Below are 13,288 nucleotides of genomic sequence, written 5' to 3' on the forward strand. Positions count from 1 at the left end.
AATATATATCACCATAGTATATTCAGTAATACATCATTTAAAACATAATTTAGATATTTGGCTCTAAAGCAAGATACGCTGAAGATGCGACAGTTAGACCCTACTAAACTCAGTTATTAAACATACCGAATGCAGATAGGTGATACTTATATGTGGCCTTGGTACTAGATACCAAAACAAATATATGTAATAAAATCTAAGGATTTCGCAAACATTTTACAATATGACTTGTCCTAGCTCCGAGGCATACAGTATATAGTATAATTACAGCTCTTAACAATCTGAAGCTACATTTTCTTTGATAAAAGAGGGGGAAAAAATATCTGCTCAGCTCTATGAATAAGAAAATAATATAATTTATTATACAAATTATAGCACATGTAATGAGTATCATGTAGTCATTTACATACTCAGGTCAACAACCCTTAATAAACAGAGAAGAGTTATAATACGAAGGGTAGAATATTTGTTTAGCATCAGTTATCTCTTGGTACCAAAATAAATACTAATATGACAGGGGATAAAAGCAACAGAAGGGAGCAGATTTGTTACAGTTAATAATAGGAAAAAACCTGGCGCTTACCTTAAGCTTAATATATGAGGTGTGCTTACAATGTGGCAGTAAGTTAGACCACGGCTCTATGACAGATGCTTTGAGCCAGCATGGAGTTCCCCTCTGCTGCAACCCCAGGGAAGGGTTAATCCGGAACCCTTTTAAAGATATAGAGACATACAAGCAATGGGGGAGCGTGGGATTAAAAAAACATTTGACAATAAAAAACAATAAAATACAATAAAATTAATGTGGTTACAACAATATTGCTGGGGGTTGGTGAAAATATTAAATACACTTACACGGCCATGTGCAAGCGGACACGGTAATGTGGTTTCTTTAAGCAATTCCAGTCACTCCCAACAACAGGTAATGGTGGTTTAGAGGGTTTTGAAATAAATATATAAATACATAGTGGTTGGACCCCTGGCCTCCTCGTGCAGTCCAGGATACAGTTTAAGCAGCCGTTATTGCCAATCTTTGGCAATAACGGCTGCTTAAACTGTATCCTGGACTGCACGAGGAGGCCAGGGGTCCAACCACTATGTATGTATGTGAGTCTTGTTGTACCAATTGCTTTTAAAACTAATAAATGTGTTTTAAACCCCACTGACAACGTGCCTCACTTTCTCTACCTACTCCCCCCCCTACTACCACCACTGGGGAGAGTCCCCATCTGATGCCCAAGACTGGAGTTAGAATCCCACGTTGGTTGCAAACAAAGAAGAGTCTACACTGGGGGGAGATGCAGATGGGTTAATTTAACCCCAAAGTTACCAATTTCCTGCAAGGACTCACACATGGCCGTGTGAGTACAGATATATTCATATATTTATTTAAAAACCCTCTAAACCACCATTACCTGTTGTTGGGAGTGACTGGAATTGCTTAAAGAAACCACATTACCGTGTCCGCTTGCACATGGCCGTGTAAGTGTATTTAATATTTTCACCAACCCCCAGCAATATTGTTGTAACCACATTAATTTTATTGTATTTTATTGTTTTTTATTGTCACTTGTTACAGTTAATATCCTTGTTTAATAATATATAACATTACAGAGTTGATAAGTACTACAAGCCTATTTAACGATACAGTACTGAACTTCCTTTTCTGGAAATATGCTGATGAAGGGTTATGTCTGACCCAAAACGTTCTACCGATGAACGGCCACTAATATACCATTTATTAATGGTTTTATTGTTGCATAGGGGTTCTCGCACTGGGTATGACCGCCCTGGGTTACTCACATTTTTTGTAAGTCTTTTTCTTGAACCGTTGGATTTTTTGTAATTTGGGTTTGTTACTTTTGAAGCTTCAAATTTTAAAATTACACAATAAATTATATACATGCTAATGTGAGATGTGCATGGTTTTTTACTTTTTATGCAGGTTGGATGGACCTATTATTTGCATGTCACCATGATATTGTATTTCTTTATCTTTTAGTTTAGTAATCAAATATATATATGTATATATATATATATATATATATATATATATATATATATATATATATAACAGGCCATTTCTATACTGTAAGTACAAATATAGGATAAAGTATCTGGCGTCTAAATTTAGCATACTGTACGTTGAACTTGATGGACGTACTGTATGTCTTTTTTCAGCCTCGTCTATGTAACTATGTAACTATATAACTATGTAATATATATATATAATGTGCTACACTAAATATTTGTTGGGGGAAAATCCTTTTGAAAAGAGAGAATTGTGGCTATAAGAAGTAAAATGATATCTCTTTGCAGATTGGTTAAGTGGAGTGTGGAGGTCGTATAGCAAATTGCCCTATTTATTTGATCTCTAATGCATAAACAATTACTGGTCAGTTAGGATTCATGGATCATGTATCTGGCACCCGAGAAACGTAAGTTGCACTTTACAGTAGGATAGAATTTAAGAAGTACATATTACTTCTGCTCGGGCAAGAGTACAAACTAAGGGGTTAGTGGGAAGAGCTGTCCTACATCCCTACAATCCGGTATGTACCACTACTCTCTATGTATTAGAGCAGGGGGGTCAACTCCAGTCCTCAAGACCCCCCCCCCCAACAGGTCAGGTTTTCAGTATAGCCCAGCTTCAGCACAGGTGGCTCAATCAGAGGCTCCTGAAGCAGGGACTGATTGAGCCAGCTATGCTGAAGCAGGGATATCATTAAAACCTGATCAGTTGGAGGGGGTCTTGAGGACTGGAGTTGAGCCCCCCTATATTAGATAATACATATTAATTTATACAGGTGTTACTATTATGCAACCAAACAAACATTGCACCTTTAACCTGAAGAACCCATGTCACAACCATGTATCTGATCGTTAAACATCTCGCCACGGTTATGTAATCTCTACACAAAAGATAAGTAGATGCTCATTATAACAGACTCAGGTTATTCCCAATGCCGAGGAGCATCCTGTGCTTCAAACTAACTGCAATGGTAAATATACTGTAAGAAAGAAGGCCATTTACATGAGTGAAAAGCTATATGTAAGATCACAACATAATACTTTTTTGAATAGTCTCAGGTTTCGAATAACAAAGGACCAGTGACCCGAAGCCATTTCTTTGTCCATATGAGAAGGCATCCTGCCAAGGGATGAAGTAGAAAAGTAACCCTATACACAGCTATCGTTCTAATGCCAGCTCATCCGCATTAGTCAAGTGGTCTTAAAAAATTCACCAGGTTATGGATCCTTTTCAGCTATAGTGCTCAAGTGATTTACGTTCTGATTTTGTGGACCCTGTAGATTAATCCGATTTTCAGTGTACGCGCTCATATCCATCGGTAAAAGGAAGGTAACAGCCTTTACTTTGCCCCTAGAGACAAAAATATCATCAAGATCAGTACAAACATTTTAGGCCATGTGACATGTTTCCGCCAAGATAGTTATTACAATATTCGCATGTTTTTTTTTCTTAATACTTTGTATTTGCAGTTGGATAGTGTAGGAATCCATTTCTTTTTTTTTTTTTTAATTTGGAGGATATTCTAATTGCACCGCACTCCTAAATGTGTTGGCACTTTACAAATAAACGAGGATAATAATAATCATTTCAATACTTTTATCTATTGAACCCCGACGTATGTGCTGTATCCAAGAGAATCCAGTGGAAGTCACTTGGGTGGCACAGACATGGCAGCACTGCAAGGGTTAAGACTCATTTTATCTGAATGTCAGGATGTGAATGAACACACGATACAAACACATGGAAGTGTGTTAGCATTACTGGGATGGGGGCATTGTGGCATGTTAAACAGAGTTCCAGTACAAACACAAAGTAGAATAAATAGTTTCTATATACTGTAAAGGGTGGGCAAACTCGACTCCTCAAGAGCCACCAACAGGTCAGGTTTTAAGGACATCACTACTTCAGCACAGGTGGTTCAATCAGTGGCTCAGTCATTTTGATTGAGCCACCTGTGCTGACCCAGGCATATCCTTAAAACCTGGCCTGATGAAGGCGCTTTAGGGCTGAGTTTTACCACCCCTGCTATATAAGCATAGCCAGGATACTGTTTAATCATAAATGCTTAATGCTACAGTATATGGAGATACTGTTATTCATTATTATTGTTGTTACGTTCAAGCTATGATAAGATGTACTACACGTAAAGAAAACCCGCACTGCTATAAATTAACCTGTGAGGTGCTGACTGGATGGAGACGTGATAGTATCTATTGGAGAAAAAGAACCCAGTCTTATAGCACTCATTCACAACAAAGTGTATAGTGATAAATTTAAAATACTTTATTAATAACTATGAATAAAAAAATTCCCTGCACACGCGGGAAGTCTGTTTATTCAAACAGTACAGCCTCTGGATATTGATCCGCGTCAATGCATTTAGGCTTCCCCCGATGTGCATGTTCTTTCATCTAGGGATCGCGCTATACATTACTATTGCGGGACCCTCCATGCTCATAGGAGTCACTGCACAACTCACCTGATAGACAGGCAGGTCCTCGAACACATCGGCACTGATAGAATCAGGATCAGTGCTGATGTAGGGGACACTGCGATCCTCAGCTAGACCGGCTCCCCACTTCACACTCTGTGCACACGATTGCTCTAACTCCTAGTGAGGGGGGATGGGGTGATTCTGGGGCTCTGACCTCACTTTATTATTAATCCCCTGTGTACCCCACCTCAGTACTAGCCGTTGGTGCAGGCAAGTATCTGTATTTAAATTTTGCTGAGTAGCTTCTCAGCTGTCTATGTGCCTACACTAACCCATACAGTCAGCGCTACTATTACAATACCCACGCTACACTGTGGAGGTTGCTCATACATTAGCCTCCACTTATTGCGCTCTATCTGACCCTGTTATGATAAGGGTGATTACTCCTGAGTGCAAAGTAGTTTTATGTGGCAGCTTAGCATATATTTTGTGCCTAGACTGTAAGGGGTACTGCACAAACATTATAGTACAGCAGAGATCACCATCACCCCACTTACAGTGTTAGAGGTGTTTTGGTGATTTTATATAGCTGCTTTAAGCTCATCAACATCACACTATCGATTTCAGACCTTGCCCAATAGTCTGCACCTAAGAGAACAAGGAACTTTTTATCCCCAATAGAGATCTAGCTCTTATAGTGCTGGTGAAAATACACAGAAACCAGTGCAATCTCTAATTTGGGGGGGGGGAGAAAACTATAGGTCTAACTAAGCGCAGTACATGCCATTTCACTATGAGTGTATCTTTTTAGAGTGCACTATACGTCTAGATACACTCTATTAGAGACAGTCAATCCGGTGGGCTCTCTCTGGCTCCGTTCCTATATTTAGGAGGCTATAATTCATAGCATCTGATCTCTAGTATCAATCAGGGATCATACCATATCCACCCACCTACAGTATACTAGGGTGGGTCACTAAAGGATACAGTCACGTGCTGTTCTATACAGTATTTAATTACGTTTTAACACCCTATTTTTTATTCATAGTTATTAATAAAGTATTTTAAATTTATCACTATACACTTTGTTGTGAATGAGTGCTATAAGACTGGGTTCTTTTTCTCCAATAGATACTATGATAAGATGTAGTATGGATTTTATTTTTGCATATACAGAAATTCAGGGGTTCTTAACTCCACTCCTCAAGACCCCCCAACAGGTGGCTCAGTTGAAGGCAGCCACTGATTGAGCCTCCTGTGCTGAAACTGGGATATCCTCAAAACCTGACTTGTTTGGGGGTGGGGGCTGGAGTTGAGAACCCCGGCAGTAATTAGCTTTGAGGATGCATGTTAACCTCAGGGAAAATATTGTCTGCTCCTGTTTTAGGGAATGTCTCCCGTTTTTCTACAGATTTAACAGCAGTTAGTGTATCTGGGCCATCGAATTCAGTGTCAGAGATAATATCAGACTATGTTCAATGTAAGTCCCTATTCAATATATGGCAATCTTCCCTTTGGCTGGAAAGATATACTCTCCAATAATGTTAATGGCGCTTAAATCTTCCCAAGCTGCAAAGTGTACGTCACAGCATATTGAAATGTAGCACATATGGTGCAGTTTAGTGATATAGAATACCAATGGCATCAGGCAAGTTCCCTAGTATATGCTGCCCTTAGGCAAGCACTATTAACGATGCCCCCCTCCAAATAAAAATAAGTAAATAATGCCCCCGCCCCGCCCAAATTTTTTTCCCTGAAATGTTTTCCCCAACCACCCTTGGTAGGAAACAGGGGGTCTCCAGACCTGAACCCCATTTCAGCTACGGGGACCCCCTGCTTCCTGAGATACTTACTTCTGAAGGGGGTGCCGGTATCTCAGCTTAGGTACAGTGGCGGCCGAGCTGAGTCTTCTGCGGCCGCCACCGCAATGTGCGGGCAGACGCGGCTGTTTTTTTTCCCGCCGCATACCGCGCGTCATTGATGCGCGGTCACGCTTGCCAGGGTGCGTGCGCGCGTGGCGCGCATGCCCAGGGTTCCCCGAAGGTGGTGGCGGGGTAAGGTGGGATGTGGGAAGCAGAGGGGGACCCGGGGAACCCGGAGAAGCAGAGGCAGAGGTCGCGAGGGGAGGGGAACGAGGGGAAGGATGCGGGGAAGATGCGGCTGGCGCGTGGCCAAGTTCGGCGCCAGCCCGAAAAAAGCCGCGGGACAAGACGGGTAAGTGTGAGACTGAAGCTGGCCGCAGCAGTATAGCTGTCTCATCACCTGGGCCAATAGGAATCCGCAACATGATAGACAGCTTCTTATTGGCCCACGTGACAGGGGCTTTAAACATGAGCATGAGATACTGGCACCCCCTAGGGAAGTAAGTATCTCAGGAAGCTGGGGGTCCACAGAGCTGAAATGACCGGGTTCAGCTCTGGGGACCCCCTGTTTCAATCCTACTTGTATATATAAAAAAAACTGTGAGTGCTGTTACTCTCTCCCTCTTGCTCCCCCCCCCCCAAGACCTGCCACCGCTAGGCGGTGCTACCCCTTCTTACCGCCTAGGGACGGTCCTGCGATGACATACCTGCACTTGTGCATATACTCCTGGAAGGATCTTGTTTTTGTTATGGTATTAACACGGAGGTTTCCAGCTGGTATTTGAGCAGTAGCGTCCTTCTCTATGGCCAGCTCCTCCGCAGGGTCTGACTCTAGCTCCTGCGCAGATCCATTCAGCTCCAGTGTTGCACTGCTGGAGTATCTTTTCATGTTCTTACTATGTTTGTAGTCAGAGTTATAGGACAGAAGAGATGATGACATGGAATACCTGCGGACAGTCATTGTGGCACCTGCGTAAGAAGTCACGTCAAAAAAAAATTAACCTAAATGATCAATCTTTACTTCATTTCCTATTCTCCCTTTGCCAAACTTCTTCTTTGAAAGTTACTGCGGGAATCTTTGCACTCACTGTTAGGGGCCTTATTAAATTTACATTATTTGAGTTTAGCTCTGCAGAGAGGACAAAGTCCTACTTGGAAAAGTGCTCAAGACACTTGAAGTTGATACTCATTTGCAAGTCTATGTCCAAAGCATAAATAGTTGCAGTTTAAACATTTAGGGGCCTATGCAGAGAGCAGCGCTAGAATAAATTGGAGAGTTTAAGAAAAAGTAGCTTTAATGGAGAGTTTTATTCTCCATATGCAGAAATGGGCGAAATCTGCTATTTTTAGCATTACTGCATGTGGAGAATTGTAAATGAGGAGATGCGCGCAGCTGAAAGGGAGAAAAAAATCGCGCATTTTTTCCCCCCCTATAGCCGGTGAGCTCCTGCTTCTTGCCAACTTTAGTTGGCGGAGAAAATTGACGAAAATTGCGCCAAAAACAGCCGCTAGATGGCGAGCGCGCCTTTCTGCATTTGGATATTTTTCAGACTGGCGAGATGTAGGTTCTCGCCAGCCGCGCGGCGAGATTTATAAATAGGAAAAAAAAATGGCGCTTTTTTCATACCTCGCCATTTTCGGCTGTTTTTAGCGCGATTTTCGCGGGAAAATGGCGAGATTGTTAATAGCGCTGCTCTCTGCATGAGGCCCTAAGTAATAGTGGGTAAAAAAAAGGGATAAAACCGTCCACCGTACAGTGTACAGCAAATAATAATACCAGTTGTGATCACATTCACGTCTCACACAGGTCTGCAACTCTGCCTTTCCCCATATGCAGGGGTGAGCAAACTGGGGGGTGCAAGATTTTTCAGAGGGGGCGCGGCGGTTGCAGAGATCCTGCGCTCTTCCCCTAAGGCATTTAAATTAATGCCGGGGGATCGCGTGACGCCTCTGCAACGTCCCTTACCTGGTCTTCAGCAATGCAGAGTCAAATGACACCGCTGCGTAATGTGACATCATGTGACGTCACGTGACCCGCGGCGTCATTTGACGCCGAAGACTAGGTAAGGAGGGGGGCACGAGCAGGGAGGGAGAGCAGGAAGGGGGGCACAGCGGGGAAAGTTTGCGCTCCCCTGTCTTAGCACACAATGCTTTCACTGCAGCTAGGGATTCTGGGTAATGACATGCATTGTGTGAAATATGGGTCTACTCTTGAAAATGTTTTGTTTTCCCTGATGACACATATGTCTGAATATGTCGAATGTGCAGAAACGAAACGGCGCCTCCTCACATACGCTGAAGTCACCTTTTATACATTTGTCACGAGGGGAAAGATGACAATTTGCAATATTAAGTTCACACTTCATATTCACAGAACATGCCTAATTCCTGACGCAGGAAGGTCAGGTGACTTCAGAACAGGGAAGGCCAACTCCAGTCCTCAAGGACCACCAACAGGTTATGTTTTCAGGATATCCCTGCTTCAGCACAGGTGGTTCAGTCATTCTGACGGAGCCACTGATTGAGCCAGCTGTGCTGAAGCAGGGATATCCCAAATACCTGCCCTGTTGGTGGCCCTTGAGGACTGGAGTTGGCTACCCCAGCATTAGAACTTTTTCCCCCAGCACATTTTAATTGTAAAATATACATGTGATCCTATCAGGCTCTATTACAAAGTGAAATGGCCAACACATGATGGGGTGTAGTACACAAGTGTGATCCCAATGAGCCTAGATTTGTTTCACGGCTAATGTTAATTTAATGTACTGTCAGAGAAAGACGTGAATGGAAATGAATGAGAGTTTCAAGGAGCTCAATAAATATTTAACATTGGCTGGCGGCACCCCACAGCTCATGTCTTTAAAGTAGTTTCCGTATTGCTGGGCTAATTAGGAGAAATCACTAATGAAAACTTTGTTCTAGCTATCATTTTCTTCTTAACATGCTTTATTTTTTTTAAGGGCATGAAACAGACTACACTTTTATTTACATACAAAATGTTTTAACTTACTTTAAGCGATCTCTCCCTGTCTTTTCCAACACGTTTTTTTTTTAACCGTGAAAAGCTTTGTTCGTGAGATATGAGTGTAGCCAGGTGTCCCCTCTGGGTTTCCCCCCGCTCTCCTGTCCCCTCCCCTACCTCCGACACCAGGGGGATGTGCAGGGAGGGCGACAGTCTCGCCGGTGGCCCGCATCACAGGGCGCCACCATTACTGGTTGCGTGCGCACTCCCGGAAGTTTGTGCATGCGCAGGGCACCCGCGGCGGCCATTAGGGATCGTGCATGTGCAGCACGCCATGCGCACGCGGTCCCAATGTAATGCAGACCCCGGGGGGACTACAAGCCCCATAGTGCATAGTGGCTGAGTACCACATGACTCCAGGGAACCAATGGCAGTGCTGTTTTTACAAGGGAAACCCAGGAAGATAAACTGCATGCTGGGACAGGAAGAGAGAGTCAAGACCTGGACCTGAAGGGTGCAGGTAGCATCCACAGAGCTGTGCTCCAGGGACTAGGCCAGACGTTGCCCCCAAGGGCCCAGTTAGTCCCATGAGACACTGTAGAGGAAACTATATGTGTATGCTGTAGGGAAAGGCCCTAGGATAGGGACCCTGTCACTGTAGCAATAGTGTGATACATGCTGCAGGACATTGCCTGAGAGAAGTGCAGCCTGTTGCAGAGGAGACTACTCAGACTCCTTTATAGAGACTATTTATAGGGGTACACTCCAGTCGGGAGACCCCTCCAGAGGCATCCGTCTGAGGATCCATCCAAGAGAGGAGCATCAGACATGGAACCACGTCACTAATCTGCAGATTGCTGCTGTTGTCCTGGTCTGGACTGAGACCAGGGAGGTATTAATAAGTGCACCATCGGGCCCCAACGCACAGGGAAGCGCGCTATCCCACACACATACTCTTTGGGGAGGAACTTGCTAGTGGACACTCAGGGGTTAAGTGCCCAGGCACTCCAGTACTTTGGGGTTCTCAACAGGGAGGTGTTTTTGTGGGGTGACAATCTGCTAGTGCTTTCAGACATTAAGTGCTGTGGGGACATTCACCTGGACGGTGCCACTAGTGGGTTATATCCTGTAGCTGTGTTATTTTATGGTACTTGCAATATATATGTGTTTAGTAAATACTCTTCTTATACCATCGTGTGTAATTATTGTGTATATCGGTTCCGGTGAGGAGCTTCTCCCACTACGCTGGGATTCCTCGCCGGTGGAGGCGCTGCACCATGTAATAAGTGTATCCCAGACTCTCAGTGGCAGAGGCTCAGGCCTCCTGTTATCCACACAGGTAAAGCAACACGGGGTAGTTCAGTACAAGGGCTACATGAGTTTAAAACATTAGGTGTCCGGGAGGTAAAAATGAAGCTCTCCCCAGAGTCCAGTTCAATCTAGTGGTTACCATGGTAACCTGAGAAGCTAGAGATTAAGAAAAGTATGTTTTTAATACTGAATTTATATTTTATTTTTAAAAAGGCAACACACGCTCAGGGTGCGAGATACTAACATTATATGGGTTACACTCACATATGCTTCTGTGGGAATTGCTGCTTTAAGAGCATCCAGTAGCATAAAAAAAGGAATAAATAGAACAGAATCAGAATTATTGATAATAAATAAGAACCAAATATATATTGAGTCCTGTTTCTTGCTGAAGGTACATGCAATGCATTGCTGGCACACATGACAATGAAAGATAAACACATGAAAGATCAAGGGCCACATTTGATAAGTGATGCTATTCTATAACACCATGAATTGGCTGCACGGTGTCTTCTGGAGCTGGGGATGACTTACGTAACAGCCCCGCTAAGTCAATATGGCCCCCAGGCTGAATGTATATGATATATGCAATGCAGGTGATATTTGCTTCACCCCCAAATTGTGTGTGTGCCGAGCAAGTGTATTTTAAGTGAAACTTCTTAGTCTTTTGTCACTGTCTTGTCACAGAAATTGTATTGGTAATGGTGATGGTTTTTAATTAAAAATCAAAATACAATTTCATTGACAAAACGCAAAGAAATTTGACTTAGAACCTCCCCCCCGTATTAGCTATTTGCACTAACTGCGAATTCTCGTGTGTGTGACAGTGTTTGACACTGTGTGTGTGACACTGTGTGTGTGACTGTGATTGTGTGTGTGTGTGTGAGAGTTTGTGTGTGTGTGTGCCTCTCTGTTAGGGTGTGTGTGTGCGTGACACTGGGTGTGTGTGGGTGGTCTCGGCTCTGTGTCCTTTTCTCCTCTGATGCTGCTGCCCATGCGCGATGCGCTGCTGAGCTCCAGAGGCCTCTGCGCATGTGCTGGCTGTGGTCAGAGCCTCTGCGCATGCGTTAAGGGGGACGGCTGCCGCTGAACTATGCGCATGCGCAGAGATGGATGTCTCAGTGCTTCTGCTGGTTGCCGCGGCCAACTGTGGGCATGGAGGTAAGTGTTGGCCTCATCTGCCAGCACAGACGTCACTTCCATAACCTGCTTCTGTCTCCTGAAAAATGGATTTGGTGCCCGCAAAGAAGTTTCACTTCAAAAAACATTGTTTATATATACAAGCTGTAATACATGCCATTAGAGCAGGGGTTTCCAACCTTTTTTTGGTTCAGAAACCCAATAATTATATTGTGAAATTCTGCAGAACCCCAACCCTCTCTAATAGCGTGTCTGAGATCAGATGCATTATAAGGACCCCCGACCCTCTCAAATAGCGCGTCTAAGATCACCTAAATTGTAAATTCTTCTGAATTTGGTACAATTTTCAAATGACCTGAAAATTACAGAGAAGAACCCGTTAGGGATACCCGGGGAACCCAAGGATTACTAGGAACCCCTGGTGCTGGCTAGGAATTAAATATATATTTATACCGGATCGGTGCAGACACCAAAAGAAATCCTATTGTGGGTGTGCGCCACTATAGAATTTCTTTTGGTGTCTGCACCAATCCAGTATGACTGAGCATTAACCTAACATAACAGCACTGACCCAATATATTATTTGCACTCTCAAATATGTTTCCACCACTATACAATAGATGTTGCTGCTCTGACCACCCAGCGCATGCATTGAGTACCTTTCTGCTCCTGCATTGTCTGGGCTGATCCAACTGAAATATTTCTGCGCACAACTCCCATAGATAAAGTCTCATCCTTGAGTGGGACGTTGCAGTTGTCGCTTTCACTCGTCTCCCTGTCCTTTGCAGTTATTGGGGTGCTCCCATGCTGGCTTACTAACTCCCCACGCAGTGCCTTGTTTTCCCTCTCCAACTTGTGGATTTCGGAGCGCATTTCTTGGATCACTCTCATTAAGTGTGTGTCCCCCTCCATAAGGCTCTTCCTCTCTTTACTGCTTCTTATTCCTCTAAGGTCCCAGGTGCGATGCTATCTCGGGAGGTTGCTCTGATACAGTGAATACTGCGAAAAATAACAAACGGTCTTGTTGGGACATCCTTTACTAAAGAGATCTGAAGTACAATAGCATTAGCTTGTCTTTCACCAGGAAGTGAGCTTGGATTAAGTGTTTAGACAAGAGACCTTTAATTATTCAAACCTGTCTGGTTTTGTTTTTCATGGGACTTTACTATTCACATAACTGACAGAATAGCTACAATTTTATGCCTCCATGATTGATTAATTCTTAATTAGCTATAAGGTGACACCAACCAGCCACCTTTACAATAAAAAAAAAGCCAAGGAAAGAAGCAGTCAACCTTTTATTTAAAGATTGAATTACTATTTAAATCCTTTAGCCTTACATGCACTGCATCTTGCGATTCCATTTATCAGACCAGCATGATGATTCAGCGATGTCTCTAGACTTCCCTTGATTGTCCTGTTATCATTAAAGATTTCCCAACACCAGGGGAAGGAAAAGAAACCCTCTTCCATTCTGATAAGAGCTCTGGCTCAGTTGGGGGCATCATTGTACTTAGTAGACTTGGGCAAAGATGACATGGACGTCA

General features: G+C 43.4%; 1 protein-coding gene across 1 annotated transcript; it reads right to left on the reverse strand.

Moving 5' to 3' along the window:
• Positions 1-2,620: 2,620 nt before the first annotated feature.
• Positions 2,621-9,514, reverse strand: CCDC195 (coiled-coil domain containing 195). The gene is made up of 3 exons (XM_075569354.1): positions 9,339-9,514; positions 7,036-7,297; positions 2,621-3,382 (listed from the first exon to the last, which is right to left on the reverse strand). Exons 2-3 carry the CDS (start codon positions 7,287-7,289, stop codon positions 3,250-3,252), a joined length of 387 nt encoding a protein of 128 aa, XP_075425469.1. The 5' UTR covers positions 7,290-7,297; positions 9,339-9,514; the 3' UTR covers positions 2,621-3,249.
• Positions 9,515-13,288: the final 3,774 nt, after the last annotated feature.

The sequence above is a fragment of the Ascaphus truei genome, chromosome 14 (genome assembly GCF_040206685.1).
Source record: "Ascaphus truei isolate aAscTru1 chromosome 14, aAscTru1.hap1, whole genome shotgun sequence".
Classification (NCBI taxonomy): domain Eukaryota; kingdom Metazoa; phylum Chordata; class Amphibia; order Anura; family Ascaphidae; genus Ascaphus; species Ascaphus truei.

What these genes read in the sequence shown, in the direction of transcription:
- CCDC195 (XM_075569354.1), bottom strand. Translation starts at nt 7,289, where the DNA reads ATGACTGTCCGCAGGTATTCCATGTCATCATCTCTTCTGTCCTATAAC. An exon ending in GAGTATATGCACAAGTGCAG is followed by an intron (nt 3,383 to 7,035) that starts GTATGTCATCGC and finishes TTTTGTCTCTAG; the next exon opens with GGGCAAAGTAAAGGCTGTTA.